Source organism: Crassostrea angulata, chromosome 6 (genome assembly GCF_025612915.1).
Source record: "Crassostrea angulata isolate pt1a10 chromosome 6, ASM2561291v2, whole genome shotgun sequence".
NCBI lineage: Eukaryota > Metazoa > Mollusca > Bivalvia > Ostreida > Ostreidae > Magallana > Magallana angulata.
Genome location: NC_069116.1, coordinates 45,217,837 through 45,239,151, shown reverse-complemented (window position 1 = coordinate 45,239,151; position 21,315 = coordinate 45,217,837). Strand labels below are relative to the sequence as shown.

Here is a 21,315-nt window from a genome sequence, read left to right as displayed (position 1 = left end):
ATCATATAAAACTAAAATTAAACTTGAATTTCTCACTTTTTTAAGATATGTGTGAAATGAAACGCCAAAATCAGAGCAATTAAAAGTTAGGTTTGACTATAAATCACCCCACTAAATTTCATGTAAAAAATAAAATTTAGAAAAATATATTAATTAATTTGATTATACATGTATTTACTACATTTTATCTTTAGCTGATGAACACAGAGTTTGAAATTATTTCTCAAGCAAGAAACCCTTGCAAAATAAACTTGGCAAAGTACAACCACAACACCATGGAGTTTATAACATTTGGTCCAGGTTATTTTGTGGTATGTATACTAGTATTATTATATTTATAAGATCTTTCTGTTTCATAACATCTATAATTCTTTAGAGGAAATAAAGATAAATTGAATCAAGAAAACAAAAAAAAATAAATATATAGGTATAATTTATCCAGAAACGTATACAAATATACAATTTTTTTTTCTAGTGCTGGGCATTCCGATATGGGGCAAGGCATCTGATACCCAGAAAGATGAACAAAATCATATTCACAGCTGACAATGCCTTCTCCCATCTTGTTTTGGAGGAAACAGCGAGTCGTCAGCAGCGCTGTTATCTATCACATGGCAAAGATGTCGCAGTAAGTGCACACACTAAATGATTGCTGAACCATTATAATAACTATATATAATTATTATATCATTTCAGATTCTCGGTTTCAACATGTCAAAACTAGTGCTAGATAAAATATATTTTGAATGTATATTTTGAAAATCAAATTAAAAGACTTTTTGATCAGCATATGGTTTAGATGATCATCTTTTACATTTTATCACATATGTCAAAACAGATAGTGAAATTTCAATTGTTAATTAAGAATTATTTAAATAAATACAACTTTGAATCTGATTTTCAGGTTTACAATGTTTTTATGGGAAATCAGCTGACTATGAAGAAAGACCTTCATGAACGCATAATTACAGGATTGACATTTTTCAATCCTTTGAAATACTTGATCACTGGTGCTAAGGATGGATCCAGTATGTATTTTCAACCATAGGCTGTAATTACTACCAATTTTTTTACTACTGTAGATACCAAATTAACCGCCAGGAATTAATATCTGATTAAAATCACGAGAAGCAACCCTCGCAGTTATTATAATCTTGCTTTTATTTTTTAGACAGTTTTTAACTTTAGGAAATCATAGCAAAAAATTTATGCTAGCAATTTTATATTCTCGCAATTTGATACAAAACACTGGAATCACAGAATTAGGTACTCATGCAAAATAAGGAATTTACAGTATTAAAATGTTGCAAAATCAAGTATTCAATGCAGTCAGTCGACATATAAATGTGGACAAAGAAACCATAGCTGTTCAGTTAATTGATTTTCATTTTTGGAGATATTGCATGAACAGAAAATGTGACATATAACCTATCATTGATCATTTGCAGTCAAAGTTTGGGACAATGACTGGTATCTTAAAATGGTGTTTGTTGGACACACAAGAGCCATTTCAGTGTTGTCTGTGTACCCAGACGGTCCTGCCATTGTCTCTGCCAGCCATGATTCTACTGTCAGGGTCTGGAACTTGGATTCTTGTGATGAGGTGGACAGGTGAGTTATAAGGCACAGGTGTATATGTTCATTGTTCAAATTATACTCATTCTGAGCAGAATTAAGCAAGCTAAATTTGATAGACCTGATCTTTATATAATTTAAGATTTGCTAGTAAGTGGATTGGATTAATTTTATAACGCTGCTTAATTGATACATGTAAACCAATTTCAGAACTTGTATTTATATACTTATACTCTCTCTCTCTCTCTCTCTCTCTCTGAGTTAAAGATGCTTTACTTAAGATTATTTATATCTAATGGAAATTCTATTTCCCTATTTATGATGACAGAGCCAAACTAGATGCCCCAGCTGTTGGAATGGCCACTGAGTTGAACTATTTTGTGTTTTTCACATACTCTGGGAAGACCGTGGACCTCTGGAGAATTCAGCACCTGTTCAGTATACACACTTCGATTGGGTTAGTAATTTACCTGTTTTAGTCCCTTGTCTTACAGTCCATCGTATTCTTTTAACCACAGAATCATTGAAACTCTCACCTATCAGTCTAAATTGATCCATATTGATCATTAGTCTATTTGTCAATTAATCTATGTGTGTATACTAAGTCTTAAAAAACTTTCAATGCAGACAAAGAGTGGTCGCAATCAAACAGACGAGTCACCCCAACCACCAAATCCGCTCCCTGGTGGTCAGTCGTGACAGCAGTGTGCGTCTGATCACTCCTCCCAATGGGGAGGTTCTATCAACCCTTCTTCTCGATCCGGCCAAAGGAATCGTGGACGCAGCATATGCCATCAACGAGGGTATGGATCTCCTTTCTTTTACTTATAAAAATATATACATGTGTAATTGTTTTATGAGACATGATATGATCTAAATGTATACAATTAAGTTGTTCTTTTTCTTTAAAGAAAATAATTAAATTTTTCTTTAGTAATCAAGTAACATGAACTACTTTTTTGCAATTTTCCTCAATTGTCCATTATTGATAATGTAGTGTCAAGAGTTATCTTTCTTTGGTTATCGGGAAATGAAACAGATGTAAATTGAAAAAAAAAATTTATTAATTAAATGATGACAAATTACATATCATTTTTTTTTTCAGAAAAGTTGTTTGTGGTTTTAAACAATGGAGATATTTTGAAGTGCTCAACAAAGACTAATCCAATGTCAATTGAAAAAACTTGGAAAATTCAAAACCCAAGGGGTGAGTGTCAAATGTGCACAAAAGTTGCTATTAAATAATTATATGTACCGGAAATGTGCAGAGTAATGTAATTTTTATTTTGTCATAATCAACAATTATGTGATATTTTATTCATAATTTGTTAATAATTAATTATTGGAGAGTTTAGTTAATACTATTGCATGCTAATGTTTAAAATGCACTTTTTAATATTTTAGCTTATTAGTAGACATGAACTTGTATTAATATTATTTTCATTTAATAGAGTTCTAATGCAATTTTTCACTCGATCTAACTGGCATGTTTTGAATGTAGCCCAATGTTAGTTAGATTTCACCGTGAACCAAAAACTTTTCTTCCCACAATACATGTAAACTGCTCATTTGAATTCATGATGAATTGATGGTGTTAAATCTATTATATAAACCTGGAAATTTACATTTGAAAATTTTTCACTAACTGAACTGGTTTGTTTTTTGGGTTTTTTTTTATGAATTGCTGAAGGCTATATATAATCACAAAGTTTGTGCATTTATTAAAAAAAAAGCCAACAGCATAAGTGAAATTAAACCTTCAACCCCCCCCCCCCCCCCATAGATCTACCTTGTATTACATTGATACATGATTATGGGAATATTAAATTGTTGATTGCACACATATATGACTTCATTTTGTGGGAAGAAAAGTGACGTTCATTTCCCCCCTGTTTTTTTTTTCTCCATCCCAAAACTGACATGTTTTTACTACTAAGAACACAGTCACATGTTTCTGAAGTGCCAGATTGCAACACCTTTTTAATCTGCCATGATGTATTTATAATATGTGTCCTTTTTCTAATATTCCACAGTTTTTATTCCCTTTAAAACCTAGCATAGTCATAGAGGATTTACATATTAATTTGATAATAATTATTTTATATTTGATTGCATGTGATTCATAGCTAGCTAGTATAATAAACATAAGATTAAATGAAACAATTCACTGCACCATGACCATATGCATGCACTTTTTATACGTACAGTCACTTTGTCATACATGTACATGAATTTATATATACCAGTATAGCTAAAATATTTATCATTCTTATATGTGGAAGCTTGAGAATATATATAAGGTTGATCGATTTATCTATACTTCAACTGAGAGGGATGCATGGCCATGTTATTGTACAAATAATTAAAAAGAAAAATCTACCTTTATTCATTAAAAGAGGGCCGCCACTCATAGAGTCAACAGCTAGTCGTAGGCATTTTTAGGCTATTTTAAAATTCAATATAATGGTTTAGGAGATTGCTCAAATTTTTAAGCTAAATTGTATGGAGTTTACTTGGTTATATAACAGTTTGTACATCTACAATTTATGCTTAAAAAAAATCATGAATAATCATGTAAAAATTTAAGGTGGACTAATTGTTAATTTGTTGATAATCCAGCCTCTTTAAATAGGAATCATGTGCTATTGAGATGGTTTAAAGGAGGAACATATGGTTCTATATAATTTCCTTCAACATAGATATATCTCAATTTCTTTTTTGTTTTTTAGACACTGTCATAATAAAATGTTGATTTAGTATGACACTTTTTGAGAAAATTAAAATATCAATTTTTTAAAATTCATTTGCCTTAAATCGATATCATTATATTTGATAACACAGATATCATATTCAGAAATGTATCAGTCTCTCTAAATATAAAGTGCATTTACATATTCTGATAGTTTAAAAAAATTGTAAATATATACATATCCTATGTCTTATTTATAATAACAAGAAAACGCCTTAATTAATTAATTTACATGCATGCACTTTGAAATGTCCAAACACTTATATACTGTAATTAGTTGAACCTAATCTTTGTAAATGATTTTGTTTGTTCACATAATATACCTGTAGATTAATTAACATTATTAAACTTAGACTGTCACATACCAACATAGATGTAATTAATATAGTGTAATCCAGTACATGATAATTAAGTGTAAACAATTTGTCTGAGTTATAGACCATGGTGAGGCTGTTATTAACGGTAAATTAAGTCATCTAAGATCACCCAGCATGTATTTTAATTGCCATTATAACGTCATAGAATACATTTATAATTAGGGATAATCGAAGTATAAATGTCAAGAAAAGATCACTGGAGTATCAGTTAATACCAGATGGAGAATTCCTGGTGATGTACATTTAAAAAATCCCATTTTGTCCTATATATTATCGCTAAAAATTAATTATGCGACTCGGTACGTGTTTTTTTTTTAAATTTTAAGTACCTGATTATGACCTATTGCTGATCTATTTTGTTGTCTGTCATTTAGGTGACAGTCGTTAATTAACTCAAGGAGGCTGGTAAATGTCAACAAATGATGTACCCATCATATTAACCTTAAATTTAAAGGTCAACACATATTTTTGGCCTTGATTTATTATTTTGTACAGAAAAATCCATTAATTTTAGCTTTGAAATGTGAATATCAACTATACCTACATTTCGGATCTTTATAGAGTATAAAGATTAAAGAAGTTTTCATTTTAAGATTAATATTGTCTAAGAATGACCTTGACTATCATTAGCCCTCTTAATTAGGACTCCGCTCTGCTGGTTTCCTATAGTGATCAATCCATCTGTCCATTTGTCCCTCCATTTCTGTCCATCTGAGATCTCTTGTCCAGATCATATGTTCTCTCCCCTTGGCCCAGTCTGGCTTATACGTAATTCACTAACAGAGTGCCTTTGGGTAAATGTGTGAGGTGATCTTGAACCATATTTTCTAGGTCTAAGGTTAAGGTCATAGCAGAATTATATGAAAATCCGTGTCTTGAGCAAATATCTATATGGTCCAATCTGGCTCATTCTTTACTCACAGAGTGCCTTTGGTCAAAGGGTGTGCATTCACTCTAAATGAAGTTTGTAGGTCAATTGTCAAGGTCATATCAGATCATACAAAAATCCTTTAATTTTAAGAGCATATATACGCTTTCCACTTAGACCTATTTGGCTCCTACTTCACATGAACAAAGCTTTCGAGTAGAGGGTGTGCAATGACATTGAACCAAGTTTCAAGGTCAAATGTGAAGGTTATAGCGGAATTATATGAACAATCCTTGTCTGGAGCATATCTTCTTTCCCTTTGTTCCAATCTGACCTTTAATTTACCAACATGGAGCTTATGATAAAAAAATATGCAGTAACCTTGAATGATGATTGTATGTCAAGGTCATATTGGATCACACAAAAACCCTTTTATTGTTAGAGCATATTAACATATACTCTCCATTTAACCCTATTTGGCTCGATCTACTTCACATTAACAGACCTTTTGTGTTAATGGTGTGCAGTGACTTTGAAGCAAGTCAGTGTGAAAGTTATAGCAGATTTCTTTATAATCAGTTTCATCCTGTAGATTATTTCCCATTTGCAAAATGAAATTTTGCTCGGTTGAACAAAAATGCCTGTCTGTAAGAGGTATATAAAGATTAAATTAAAAGTACCATGCCACCTAGAAAATTTATTAGTTATAGGTCAAGGTCAAAGCAAAATTCTCTGAAAAGCTTTTCATCCTATTGTCCATAAATTAATTTAAGCTAGGCCCTTTGAAATGGTCACACTCTCAGTTTTGTCTTTTAGTTAAGACCAATATTATTTCTTTTATTTAATTTTGTTTGTAACACTTACTAGGCCAATCGTTAAAACCAAATTTGGTTTATATATGGGCATCAGTGTTCTGATATTTGATAATGACCTCATCTGTCAGAGGGCGAACAGTTTGGTAAATCTGTGAAAAATGATGCAATCTGCTTTTAAAAGAATAATAACCAAAGGAATAGTCATTGATAAATAAATGATAATGTATGTAGGAAATTTTTAAATGTTTGCAATGATTGAATTGCATATGCCTCTAGATCTGGACTATTTTGCCTTCATTATTAGAATTATCATTCATGGCCATGCATGACTATAAAACTCTCTACTTGTATCACAGCTCCTCAGGTATCCCCCATCCCCCAACTCCTTCTGGAATAAAACAGGTCACATCATGCAAAATGTAAATCAAACATAATAAAAAATGTAATTTAAATATTCATGCATCTTAATGTGCATACATGTATTAAACAAAAGATTGCAGATATTCGTAAAGTTGAAAGTAAGGATCTGTAATTTGCATGCATGGTCTCTACTCCTAAAGATTTAATAGCTTTCTTGTAATAGTTTAAACCTGAATGTACATGTCCATTGCCTTGTTTTGGAAAAATGTCTCTCAAATATTAAATTCCAATACAAATGAATGATAAAAGTGACTTAAAATGACCTGGTAAACAGACCGTAATTGGTTTTCTGATCATGGCTCTTCAGAGGCTTGTAACTATCTTCTGGTGTATGAATATGTCCCTGACTTCAAATCTGATGCCTGGGCTGCATTCAAACGAGGGCTAGCTACCAACACGATAGGAAGTGGTGGCTCGCAGACCAGCAGAGCAAAGACCATTCTCTTGGGAGGAAGAAAAGATGGCCATATCTGTGTCTTTGATTGGGAAGATGGGAGAGTCATTTTCAGCATTGATGTAAGAGGCGTTTTTCTAAATTGTATCTTAAGTACTGTACATATACATTGTATACTTTTTTCCAATAGAAAACTGAGAAGCAAATAAAGGATCACTTGTATATAACGAAAGAATTCTCAGGAATTCTCAGGAAAAAATAACTTTTAAAAATCAAAGTTCATTTGATATTTTATTCTGTACATATATTTCTGAATTTCATTGTTCTTTAGAACCTAGCATATTGTGCTTGTAATTCTTAATTAATCGTGTAAGTTTGCTAAAACATCTTGTTTTTGCAGTAAAATGGTCTATTTCTGCATAAATTTTTGCCTAAGGTTTTAAGGTGGTTTTGGACACGTACCTCTTAATATTATATAAATGTTGATAAAAGTACATTATAATAAAAGTACTTTCGCCATTTAAAATTATCAATAATTACAATATTTGACCAAAATATTTTTAAATATTTTTGAAAAGTAAAATTATAAGTTAGCCTTAGCAGGATTTAAATGACTTACAGATTTGTTGTCGATGTTCCAACCCACTGCGCTACGCTGTTAGGTAACAATTTTGGGAAAGAAAATGTTTATAAAATTATGCTTGATTTTATAGATTATTTCGACAGAAGTATGTCACAATATGGAAGTGTTCCTACCACCTTAATGTGATGTCATGCAATAGAGTTATATAGAGTTTTCTTTCAAAATTACTTCCTTGTAAAAGTGCTTGGTGCTTGATATGTTTCAAAGTGAGGACAAAATTAATTTGTGCAATTTAATACTATTTTTCAGGCTCATGGAGTAAAGGGAGTGCTCAGTATGAAAGCAAACTCCAAACAAGATCAACTCATCTCTGCTGGCAAAGGTATATAAGTTTAATATGTTTATCATGATATTACATGCTTGTAGCACATATATATTCTACAAATTTATAAGACATGCAATATGTTGAAATTCTGTTATTTGTGTCCAACAAATTTGTTTATCATAATCTTACATGCTTGTACATGTATGTAGCACATCTACACATTATAGTAATTAGGCCATGCGATATGATATGTTGAAATTGTGAAAGTTAATGGTGTCAGACAAAGTTTATCATAATATATCATGCTTGTAGCGCATATATGCATTTATTAAGCATGTAATAGGTTGAAATTACATCAGTAGATTGGTGACTTGGACAAACCTAAATCCTAAGTGAATGGGAGAGGCTGTTAAAGATTTTTTACTTTTTAAATAATTATATTTTTCTGTGAATATCAATTTGAAGTCAATTCACATTTAATTTAGAACAGAATATAAGAATAAGTTCATCCAGAAGTAGACCAATTCAACGTTATATGATAACTTCGATCATGAAAGATTAATTCCTGCCACCAAATTTTTAATATGCCAAAATAATTCATGTTAACTGTATTGAAAAAATTATTACATTCCACTTTCTCTCCTCCAGATAACATCATCAAAGTATGGCGGTTGTACCCTTTTGCTGAGGAGGCCCTGGCCCCGCTGATGTCGTTTTATTGTGCACACACACCAGTCCACATGACCATGCTGAAGACCAATCTCTGCGTAGCATTCCAGGACCATGCTACTGCAACTTATAACATCGTAATCTATAATCTCAAAGACAGAAGTAAGTTTGGTTGGTCATGGTATCTGCTTTCCAACATTGATACAGCCATTTCAAGCCCAATTTTGCTATAAGTTACATATTGTGTTTATGTTAGTGCAAGTGCCTTTAACACTTTAGGTCCTTTGATTTTGAAGATTTCAATTTGACATTTCCCATCATTGAACAGTGTATTATCTAAGGGATTCTGCTTATATGAACTTGTAAATTAATGAAGGTATTCTAAAAACTTAGAATTCAATTTACTTAAAGTCTGTGTATTCATCGTTAGTCTCGATATGATTAGAGAAATTTATCAGGAAACTGACGTGATTAGTTTGAATTCAATACAATTAATGCACATGTATTTGTATATAGTATACATATTTATATTGGTATGAAGTCCATTCATTCTTGTTTTTTGAAAGTTTTTTCATTCCTTATCTACTTACCAGAATGGATTAATGAAAATACATGGAATTTTATGTGTTTCAATATTTAGCAAATTTAGAGGATTAACTAATTGAGAACATTTTTCGTAAATTCCTGTATATAGATTATCAGTAATTCATAATTTGTGTGGTAATTTCTATGATCTGTTTAATTAGATTACGATTCTGTATGATATTGAATGAGCTGTGTTTCAGTACCCACTTTTTACGGTAGGTTCAAAGTGGGGAGATCTTATACCTGCTATGGGTAACAAATCCATTTTATCCAGGGTTTCTTTATTCTTATCTTTCTAAGCAGAATTCATAGCGAGTTATGCAATGAAAAGACCATCTTCTTGATATACCAGTTAATTACCATTGAGAAAGCCTTTTTAATAATTTAATAAGTTTCATGGATAAGTATAATTGTGTTAAGAATAATAAGAAGGGAGAAAGTTAGACCCCCCCTTCCCCTACATGTGCTAGCTGGTATAAAGAAGCTTTTTACTGCATAGAGGACTGTGATATTTGCGCTGGGTTTCTTGAATTATAATATCATTTACCATTGATGTACACCTTTTGTTGGTTACAGTTACATTTATTTACAAACCAAGTTTTTCTTTTCATTGAAAACTATTGTTGACTTCATAATGATCAAATCCCCAAAAAATGTTTGATGACTCATCTAAAATAAGAGACTAAGAGATATATAGGCAAAGTTGCACAACATCTTTCTCTCCTGGAAAAATTTTCTGGATCCGGGCATCATGATCATCGACTCTTGTCATCTCTTGATCTCACAATTTCTTCCATCCAATGATTTTAGTGTTTGGGGGAGAAATGAACAGCAAACAAAGTTTAGAAATTCACTCTAGTAAGTCAGATGGTTTGGAGTATGTTCAGTCACCGTTAATTTCAGTCACCAGTAATTTCAGTCACCAGTAACTCGTGAAGTCACCGCATGATCACCCTGTATTTTCCTTGACCTAAAGTTTTTGCACACCAATTAATTTACCAAAAACCCTCATTGAATGGTTATAAATACTATAGGAGTGTTATAAGTTGGTTAAAATCATATCAATTAATCTTTTGGTCCACTATATTATGAAAATCAAGATTGAATTTTTGAAAATGTTGTTATCTAATTGATCATGGTACATGTATGTACATGTATTTATTTTGAAAATGTTGCATTTTATACATAATGTATGACAATCCAATCAATTTAGTAAATCCATAAGCATTTTCTTAAATATCTTGCATCAACATATTATTTATATCTGTTGAATTCACCAAAATTCTGAAAGGCGCAATAAATCAGAATAAATACTGTGTTACGTTACAAATAAAGTTCATTGACAAATCATATCAGCAATTAATTTCTTTGTCATTAGAGCAACACCTAAGATTTATTTTCAGAATATTACTGGTAACTGATTTCTGCATCATTGCTTGAAGATTATTATGAACTGTTTAATGTAGAAATATGTGTGACATTCTTATCAAATGAACATGTTGAGATTTATTAATATGAAAATTATATATTTACACCCTATACACAAAGCCTCTGATTCATACTGGTAATTAAATCTCTTATGAATATGTTGAGATTCATCAGGAATATGAAAATTATTTATTTACACCCTATACACAAAACCTCTGAATCATTATTATAATCTCATATTTTCCCAAATTTCCATTTGAGTGTTATTGAATTTAACTGTCTATTCCATTAACAGTTTTTAGCATGCCAAAGGGAGAAACAGGTTATTCATAGCACAGATTATACTTATTACCTATTGTACTCTGTATTATACGCTGCCTATATAGTTGAAGAAGTTGGGGACTGTTTCTTTACTATTAATGATAATTTTATGAGGAATTATTTCTTTCTCTTTTTTTTGTTTCAAGCATACTTCCCTTTCCTTTTCTATGACTCAGTTTTTTTTATTAACACATACAAGGGGATTTTCTTTGGTTGTTTCGTTAAAAAAAATCTCCAGGACCTTTCTTTAAATAATTATACTGTTATTTCTTCTTAAATTAATTTAATTCCTCTTCTTCTAGCTCTGACTTCAGAATTGAGTAGATATAGATCAAATATTGGTGTGTTTTTTTCAAATTAAGTGAGAATTAGGTGATTATATGGTTTTTAAAGTAGCTTCTTCTTTTTTCTTCTAAAAGTAAGCAAATTATTAGTGTGCATACATGTATGTTGGAACATATGAATGCATATTAGAAATAGTGTATTATGTAACTGGTACTTTAATCAAAGGATAAGAATTTACCATAACTATAGTACATGTACTACGTACGCTATTATACTATGGAATAAACAATTTCATAAATTAGTGAAATCAATAGTTATTCTAAAATATATTGGTTAATATTGATTTCCTTTTTAATGCATGCATGCATTGTAAACTGCTGGTACATGTACCTATATATTTAGTCATAAATTTGAGAGAGAGAGAGAGAGAGAGAGAGAGAGAGAGAGTTATTTGTTTTATTTTTCATTACATTTCTGTGTTTTGATTTTGTTTTGTGATTTGTAAGAAAAAAATTTTGATATTTGATCTGCTCTCTGCAGAAGAGTTAAAGGAAGATGATGATGAATGTGAGTTATTCCTCTTGAGTTGTGGAACGGCATATCTCAAATAACAGTATCCTATTCAGCATTACAAACAAGGATTGGAATGAATTCTATATGAGATTTTTAATGCTTATGATTGTGTAATAAGCTTCAGTGTTAATTATTAATTACATGTAATGATAAATATGATACGGTTTGGGACTAATGCAGACCAGCAATGATTGCTGATATAATGATTGATTGCTTCTAAATCCAAATGACAGTTGTTTAAAGTTAAAATATAAACCAGCATAATTTGTCAGACGAGGCATAATGTATAAATACAATCTTATCACAACTTACGTTCATTTTTGCATGAAATTTATTCAATTGGTTTATAGTTTAAACTAACTGCATGTTTTTTTTTAATCGTTATAACTACCCTTGTCTTCATACAAAATATATGGGAGCAGCAAAATGGATAAAGGCTAACTGGAATAGTGATATTTGAAAATAAGATAAACAGTTTTTATTTATTTACATGATAAATTTTTGTGCTTGTCCAGCCTAGTGACATGCATATACTGTATACAGGGAAATATTCGCACCCTTTTTATATTCGCTCTTTCGCCCCTCGTTATCAATGGGTTAATTTAAGACTGCATGGGCAAAATCTATTTTTGTAAATAAAACCTTTTTTAACACAACTGCATCTGGGCAAATTCAAGACAGAACGAAACCATTTGCAAGTGTAGAAGGGCGAAAAAAACATGGGATGAAAATGACCCTGTATACATTATTCCAGAAGCTGATCAGAGGTCTGCTATATTTGATGGAAAAATTACATGTATATGCCTTTATGATCTGTTGTTCTCTAACACCTAATCTGGACTTTTGCATCCTGGAGTCAATTGTTAACTAACAATCCAACATACTAAATTTTTAAAATTATTTTTGGTTTTCAACAGAAAAAACATGTTATGATGATTTACTGAAGTAAATTTTAGATGAAAAATTGTTTGGAATTCTTAAGATATATTTAAAGATTTCAAATTAAGATTGTATACAGCTGTTGACACTTCAAAGTTTTAAAATTGAAATGATAAGTTTTCAACATTCATTTAATCTGCATAAAAAATGTCACCTTTAATTTATAAATTTGACAATTGTTGGTATAGATACATTAGTATGTACTTAAGCTGTATTATATTTGAGCTGTTTTATTGTCATCTTTTAGATCGCTATGACCACCAGCCAGATGATGACCACACAGATACTATCACTGGCTTAACAAGTTGCCAGAGGATGAAGTTGTACGCCTCCTCAAGTCTTGATGGAACGATCCGAATCTGGGATGAAACTAATAATTTAATCAGGTAAAGAATATACATGTACTAAATGAAGTGATTTCTAAATTTACTTGCCCTTATAACAAAAGTAAATAGATTCTTGACTGATGCAAAATTACGTTCTTCTGAATCATTAATAAGTGAGCAATCCTCAGAATTGGATCCCCATAAATTTCAGTTATTATAATCATAATTCCACAGTGTCACAACTGATTAATTACCACATACTATACCTGTAAACATGTATACCTGAAACTGTTTAAAAATTTACATGATCTTTTTTTAGACTGCTGAAATTGAAGACGATGCCTTATAGTGTGGGATTCTGCAGTGAGAGAGGGGATCTACTAGTCGGGATCAGTCACCATTTGTATAAAATCCCATATACAGCTTGTAAGCCTCAATTTTTAATGGATTTGTAATCTACAAGTGTTTGGTTTTTTTACTCTTTCGGTGTTCCAGTTTTACCTTTCGGTTACTGTAATCAAATTTTCTTAGAAGACACGAATGTCCTTAATCTTTACAGAGGTTACAGTCATTTTCATTCCGACACAATATATGCAAATTGTGAAAGAGAGTTAACAAAAGCTTGATGTGGAATGATTAATTTTTTTTTACATTTTTAGATCTACCTAAAGCCTACATTTTCAAGATGGTATCAATGAGATTTGCAGACCCCAAACCGGAGACTCCTTTCCCTGTAGATGAGAACCAGATTAAAAAACTCTCCAAAAGGGAATACACCCGCCTCAAAAAATCTCATTCCTCCTTCAAGTATGAATCTTCAATTTTTATTGATACATCAAATATTGACTCCCAAATTGATGTTTAAAATTTGGGTAAAAGCAATCGCGTCAATACTTAAACATTTATAGCAGTACTGTAGTAAAGGTAAAGTGATAGAAATAAAATTTCATTGTGTACTATCTTTCAAATTTATGACATTTATTGGAATAGAAATAAAAAATTTCATTTTGTACCACCATTCAAATTTATGACTTTTTATCGGAATTTAACTACCACTTTGTTGAATTTGATGTAAATAATAAGTTTGAATCTGGTGTAAGGCTAAGCCTCAGTGATATGATAAGAAATAGTCTTTGAGGCTCGGGAAGTTTCATCACCAAAAATGTTTTCTTGATTGCCAAATCTTTTCTTTTTTGTGAAAATTTAAGATACAACCATTTTGAGGACATTCTGACAAAAGAGGAGGAAGAAGAGGTACATAGGGAGCAGAAGATAAAAGAGGAAGCCTTCTCCAAACTAAGAGCGAGAGAAGAGGAGCTGGTACAGATCAAGGAGAGTCAGATCAAAGCAAGGAGGACTGAAGAGATGGAGAGAAAGAAGAAGAAAAAGAAGGAAGTCAAAATTAATAGCGAAGCTTTTATCAACTACTTCAAGATGTATTACGACAAGGATCGTCCACAGGTCTGTGGCTTTTTTATATTAATTATGTCTTTTTAATGGTCAGAAAATTTTTTAAAATGATTTTTAATTGGTGAAGAATTTTAGATCTTAACGTACAGTCAAACTTCATTATCTCAACCTAGAGGGGGCTATTCAAAAACTTCAAGATATCAGAGTATTTGAGATATGGAGGGTAAAATACTTACTCAGTAGCTGGGACTTGCAAATCACTTTGACATATGCATTGTAATCGAGATATGTATCAGGTCAATGGGGTAGGTGATTTATCATTGAATTTTATTTGTTTACTTAATCTCTTTTAAGCTTCCTCCTGAAAACCCCTATGCTTTGGAAGATTTCTTAAGTCGAGGTGAAGTGGATGAGGGTAGGTTTGCTTGCACTATGTGTTTGAGATTTTGTCCAATCAATATTGAATTAAGAGCAACAAAGACGATAAATTCTTGTAATTTGAAGAATGTATGATGGCAAGGAACTGCAGTATAAATGGTCTTTTTTGGGGGGGGGGGGGGGGGGTGATACTTTTTGCTAATTTTGTAAACTTTGAAATGCAAAAAATTCTATCGCAAAGTATTATTTTCTACTTTTTTTACTGGCTGTCATCAATAAAAATGAATTGCAATAAAATTTAAGTTGCATAATTCAAATGCACCTATTTTGATGCTAAAACATAAACAAAAAAAAATTGCACCTTATATCTTGCTTATATGGTAAGCTTGTGCAAGCCTTTGTTTTAATCATTACAGAGGAGAATCCCTTCAAGCCTGAGCGAGAACCCACTGGTTTCTTCCCTCCAATAAACAAGGCCTCCAGACCTGCCACCGCTGCAGAGGAACCACTCATGCCCGCCTACCAGAGCGCCACCACTAGTGGCTTTGTGCCCAACTCTGTCCTTGTCAAAATTCTTTGGCCTCCTCCCCCTCCACAACCAGAGAAGTCGCAAGAATCCTGGCGGCCACCATCTCTGTCTGATGGTCAACTGGAAGAAATTGAAAAAGAAAAGGTATTTACCAATTTCTAAATTTTTTAATTTTATTTCTACATAATTAATATGTTCTTTACTGTTTGTTTTGAGTTTGTTGAAGATTCTTGATTTATTTGCTTATAAATGTAATTACTTATTTATTTACAGTTTGTTTGAAATTTGTTGAGCTTTGATATTTATTTGTTTATAAAAAGATACCTTTTAGCACACCTTGTATGATTAACATTTAGTATCTGTGACCATTGAATGTTTTAATTGACCCTTTTAGAGATACCCTACTAGTATGTTAAACTTCATACATGTAGTTATTAGACAAGTTAATTTAAATGTGACAGCTCAACTGTGATAATGATAATTAATTTACATGTAGGTATTAGGATCAACTAAATTACAGTGATGTGCTGACAAAATTTCATCTTATCTTTTTAATCTCCCAATTTACATACAGGCACTTATGATTACAAGTACATCTTTTTGGTCTCAAAAGCAAATTCAACAAATAAATCTAAAATACAAGTACTTGGTAGATATTAAATATTAAAGTTTTAGACTGCATCAAATATCAGCATGATGGCATTTCAGATCTAATTAACTTTTTTTTATAGCTTTATTCCTGAAAGTGTTAATCTTTGATATGAGATCATGCCTCAGAATAGGGAAACATTTAAGTCCAAATTTCAATCATTCATAAAATGATGTGAAATCATAAATTTATACACTTGAAATTTGTAACTATCAATGAAATTAAATATAGAGACACATTTTAACAGCATGTCATTTTTTCAATGTTCTAAATATGCACAAAATGACAAGACACTCTATGTGTACAAATTTTGACTTAAGAAGCTCTCTGATCCTGTTTCCAGCATGTTAATTTACCGGTACTCATTTTTGATACATGTATTGCTTTTCCAAACAGCGTAAATGGTCCAAAACTATAGGTAACCAGGTATGAATCAATCTACCATATTTTATTTTAATCATTTATGCTCTTGCCTCAGTCTCCAAGTTTACTACTTGTAGTTTGTACATGTATATTTTTTTTCATACTCTTGGACTGTCTTTTCATGAAATATTTGCCCAAGCTATAAATTCAATCATATGTACATGTATGTTCATCTAGCTGTCAAAATGAAAAAAAAAACCCACATAACACATGCAATGTAAATTATACCATTGAATCTTAAATTGAAATCGGAATCAGATACCAGTAACAATTAAAATAAAAATATACATTATTTCTTTAATTATTTCAATCAATTTATTATTTTGCATTTGTATGACTATGGTACATATTCTTGTAGAAACTAGCTAAACTGTAATGTACATATGTAATGGTTGAAACAGGCAATGGTGGGCTCATATTTCAAAGAGACAGAAACAAACTTCCACATTTAAACTTTTAAATCCTTACCTGATTGCACCAGGGAAAAGGCACTCATGTCAAATTCAGATAATACATATCTACTAACATGGATAAATTTCTTCTGTAATTTCTTTTTCAAATATTTGCCCCAAAAGAATGAAACTTCTGTCTTTCTAATGACAAATTTGCCATTCCTATTATCCATTTTGTTTAAATAACGAAAGTGGATGTTTGATTGGGTTTAGTATTACTGTATACAGTGTAATTTTCGCCCAGTGTAATTTTCGCCCTTTTACACTTGCAAACGGTTTCGCCCCGTCTTCAATCTGCCCAGATGCAGTTGTGTTAACTGAAATATTTTTTGTAATATAGAGTTCACCAAGTCTTAAATTCGCCCTTTGACAATGAGGGGCGAAAATAAAACGGGGGCGAATATTTCCCAGTATACAGTACTTCATGCTACCAGGAAGTTTATTATATGAATAGAGTAGGTGCTTTAAAATAGGTTCATCGTAAACATTTTTTTTCCTTAAAAAGTAATGTGAACTTTGATCGATGCAAGGTAATTAAATTCTATCAAAAATACTGTATATTTAGGAAAACATTAATTTAGGAATAAGACAATTTTTTTAACACTGCATATATCTATTAGTAAAATTAAATAATGTTTCACAATCATTTTTTTTTTACATTATTGTAAATACATGTAAATATGCTTTAGTAGGCATGAATTATTCTCATGGAAAAATCCTTACATACTCAATATTATTAGTGGTTTAAATTATCTTTTTAGATTTTTTCAATTATTAGATTATAGTATCAAGATTAATGAAGCGTAGATTTTACAATAAATGTATCTAATATTACATGTAACTATAACAAATTGACATTAATATTAACATGATTACAATTTTTCCAAACAATACTAGGAGGCCATTCAGTGATATGTATTTTAATTTTTGAATCACATAATTTTTCACCAAGGAACCAAGTGAAGGCGAAAAAGAGATCACAGTAGATGACCTAGTTCCGGAGGATGACCAGGATCGTACCCTTATGATCGATGATTGGGAGGACGAAAAGTCTGCCCCACAGAGCCCCATACCATCCAGTGGGACAAGAACACCAGTTTACACTCCACCCAGGAAAGAGGTCACATTCAGTCGACAGCCCACGGTCCATGTCCTGGAGACCCCGCCCAAAACCCCCTCCCCTCCAGCATCCACCAGACAGAGCTCGCTAATGTCACGGTTCAACGATATGATGACAAAGAAGGAGGAAGAAAAGGTATGTTTCTGAATGCAAAAATGCAAATAAAATGTTCATATTTTAGATGAATAAAGCACTAATCTTGTATTTGATTTGATTTAGTTAGTTCCTGTTACATTATATAAATAGTGCCTGTTTGGGAGGGTAACAGTTGAAATTGACACCCCGAGAAAACCATTGTCAACCGACGCGAAGCGGAGGTTGACAATGGTTTTCGAGGGGTGTCAATTTCAACTGTTATCCTCCCAAACAGGCACTATTTATTTTGTTATACTGAATGTCTTTTTTAAAATTTTTAAGAAAATTTTACTGCTTTTATATAGGAATAGCGTGAATTCTACAGCGAACCGTACGCGCATAATTTTCGCGCATGTAACATTTTTTAATGTTACCCGTTGCCAAGTGCGTTGCTAACGCTGAGGGTAATAGTAAATATTATTAACTGCGTCTTAACCAATCAGATTTCAGTATTTAACATGAAAGTATAACAATATTGAATAGTACCTTAATCTTTAGTGATTTGAAGAATATATAGGACAAAGTATTGATGCCTGTCTTAAAAAATACTTGTTTGGAAATGCCGCCTGGGGGTTTCTAGACCCAGAAGGGAGGGAATTTTTTTTTCAGATTAGAAGTCATAAATAACAAAATTAATGAAAAATTGGTAAAAAATAGGGGTAATTTTATTTTGGGGTGATATAAAAAAATTAAGATGATGAATTAAGGTCAACGGCAATGCATGAAATTCTGAGATGAATCAGCACCTATTGTGATAATAAACCATGATTGTCTTTATAGCTGTTTATCCTGCTGAGAATCAATCAAAATACATGTATTAGATACAAAATCATAAATAATAGAGTTTGGTGCTCACTCCTTTTAGTCACATTTGGCAGATGTAAAACATATTAGATTTTACTGCTAATTTTTACATCCTAGGATTCATAATGCAATATCTTACTCATTTCCTTCCATTTAACTTATAATTATTACCTCTTTAGATCACTTTAATTAATCAGTGCACATATACCTACTGAGCTCTTTTCTTAATACTCTTGGGCAGTTACAATTAGCAGGAAAGCTGATTTATATGCACGAGCTGTGTGGTACTGTATAATAAAACATATCATAAATAAGGTATTAGGGGTTTCTAACAAATATAAGTTGCATGATATTCAATACAGGTTCGGATTGCACCTAATCCAAAACTGTTTTTTAAATGAACAAAAAAAATTCTTACTACATGTATATGACAGTGACATCAAAGGTAATTTACATCTGCCATCAAATTAATTCTAGAATTTACAGGGTATCTATCATTCTATTTTTTTCTCCCCTGTATATATAATTTCCCTTTTTTTAAACAAACATGCTTGTAGCAAATTTTCCAGCAAAATCTTGAATTCATACGTAACTCTAAGTAAGGAATTTTGGAGCATGTTTAAAAAATTGTGTCCTGCAGAGGTGAAGAACAATTAGATTTTTAAAATTATCATTTTTTATATGTTCACAGAGTATTGTACAGATTTTACATATAACAATAATTGTTGATGTTTTTAAAGTCAATTCACAGTTAACCAGATCGAGTTTTCTTTGATTGATTCAGACTGTGATATCTATTAATGCATACAATATGTCTCTTTTTGAACCATGAAATTCAGGATGACGATGAATCAACAGTTACCATGACACCTCGGTCACCTATTGAGAAGGAGCCACCAGTGACCCCGAAATCCTCTCTATCAGACAAACCCCCCAGTGAACCCAAACCACCCTCACTACCCCCTCCAAAGAGGGAGGTTAAGCCCCTCAAACCTCTGGTCAAGTATACGAAACCCTCTGCCCCTGTGGATCCCCTTCCCCCAAAACCTCGACCCGTGGCCCCACAGCGAGAGCCAACACCACCACGCCCGGAAACGCCACTTCCTGGATTTGTCACTCAGTTCAAGGGAGCAGAGTGGTTCGAGAAGTTCTTTCCAGATGCTAGCGAAGCAGTAAGTTCATAGTTCTTTAACCAGTTATTTCTTTTTTCTGTTTGAAATAGGTTTGCCTCCCTCAGACAGATTTTTAGTTAGATTTTTAATGGTTTTAAAAGTTGATTTCAATTTTTTTTTTTAAATTACATTTAAGCTAGTCAAATGTTCAAGTGATTGTGAATTTTTTTATCAAATTTTGTTTAACTATATTGTTTGAAGTGGAATATTTGGTTACCTTAGTCACTAAGACAATATCAGGTGACTTTCTGCTATCCATGTTTGTCCATCAACAGCCACCCATAGTCCATATTAGTAAAATTATAACACCTTTTACTTTTCTGAAATATATATATGTTGAATAAATTTGATTTGTAATTTGAGGAGAGTGGAAGGGTGGATAAATTGTGAAATTTGTCACACTCACCCTCTTAAAACTGGAAACAAAAATGCAATCCTTAAAAGTCTTCCTTACTTCAAGCTACCTGACCATATAGTACACAAAACTTACATGGTATATGAATAAGAACTTGCAGTACTTAAGTGCTTCTACCAAAATAGTGAAATACTGTAGATTCCTAATTAAACGAGAGGAATTAATATCCGTGTAAAATTGCGAGAAGCACCCTTCGCGGATTTTAAAATCTCGCCATTATTTTCTGAGAGTTCAAAACTATAAGAAATAAAGAGAAAAGTTCCATGTTCGCGATTTTATATTCTCGCGATTTGATACAAACCAGAGGTTTCGCAGAATTAAGTACTCATGTGATATAAGAAATTTACATTATATAGCCCCTGTGTCACTCAGATTCCTGGTATGAAGGCCGCTAGGGCTCTATTGATCATACAAGCATACACAGTAGTGAGATTGCATCAATTTATTTTTTTAAAATACATTATAGCAAGTTTTGATATTTGAAAAAAAGAATAATATTTAAATCATGATCCATAATGTTAATTGATATTAAATCTAGTTATTGGTTGTCTTTTCGTTTATCTATAAGACAGTGAAATTTTAGGTCAATAGGATTA

General features: G+C 31.8%; 1 protein-coding gene across 5 annotated transcripts in view; it reads left to right on the top strand.

The window, feature by feature from the left end:
• LOC128188000 (WD repeat-containing protein 97-like) overlaps positions 1 to 21,315 on the top strand; it is a 32,413-nt gene that overhangs the window by 1,059 nt on the left and 10,039 nt on the right. The window contains exons 4-23 of one of the 5 annotated variants that reach the window (XM_052858749.1): positions 195 to 311; positions 476 to 628; positions 905 to 1,028; positions 1,449 to 1,611; positions 1,904 to 2,032; positions 2,203 to 2,378; positions 2,681 to 2,782; positions 7,112 to 7,320; positions 8,091 to 8,163; positions 8,755 to 8,937; positions 11,935 to 11,961; positions 13,154 to 13,292; positions 13,552 to 13,658; positions 13,892 to 14,039; positions 14,441 to 14,693; positions 14,997 to 15,057; positions 15,437 to 15,693; positions 16,595 to 16,624; positions 18,026 to 18,328; positions 19,972 to 20,304. In XM_052858749.1, coding sequence (XP_052714709.1) covers positions 195 to 311; positions 476 to 628; positions 905 to 1,028; positions 1,449 to 1,611; positions 1,904 to 2,032; positions 2,203 to 2,378; positions 2,681 to 2,782; positions 7,112 to 7,320; positions 8,091 to 8,163; positions 8,755 to 8,937; positions 11,935 to 11,961; positions 13,154 to 13,292; positions 13,552 to 13,658; positions 13,892 to 14,039; positions 14,441 to 14,693; positions 14,997 to 15,057; positions 15,437 to 15,693; positions 16,595 to 16,624; positions 18,026 to 18,328; positions 19,972 to 20,304 — 3,087 coding nt within the window. Of the gene's footprint in view, positions 1 to 194; positions 312 to 475; positions 629 to 904; positions 1,029 to 1,448; positions 1,612 to 1,903; positions 2,033 to 2,202; positions 2,379 to 2,680; positions 2,783 to 7,111; positions 7,321 to 8,090; positions 8,164 to 8,754; positions 8,938 to 10,170; positions 10,219 to 11,083; positions 11,111 to 11,934; positions 11,962 to 13,153; positions 13,293 to 13,551; positions 13,659 to 13,891; positions 14,040 to 14,440; positions 14,694 to 14,996; positions 15,058 to 15,436; positions 15,694 to 16,594; positions 16,625 to 18,025; positions 18,329 to 19,971; positions 20,305 to 21,315 lie in introns of all 5 variants that reach the window. The other 4 variants (XM_052858750.1, XM_052858747.1, XM_052858752.1 and 1 more) reach the window with 4 other exon arrangements.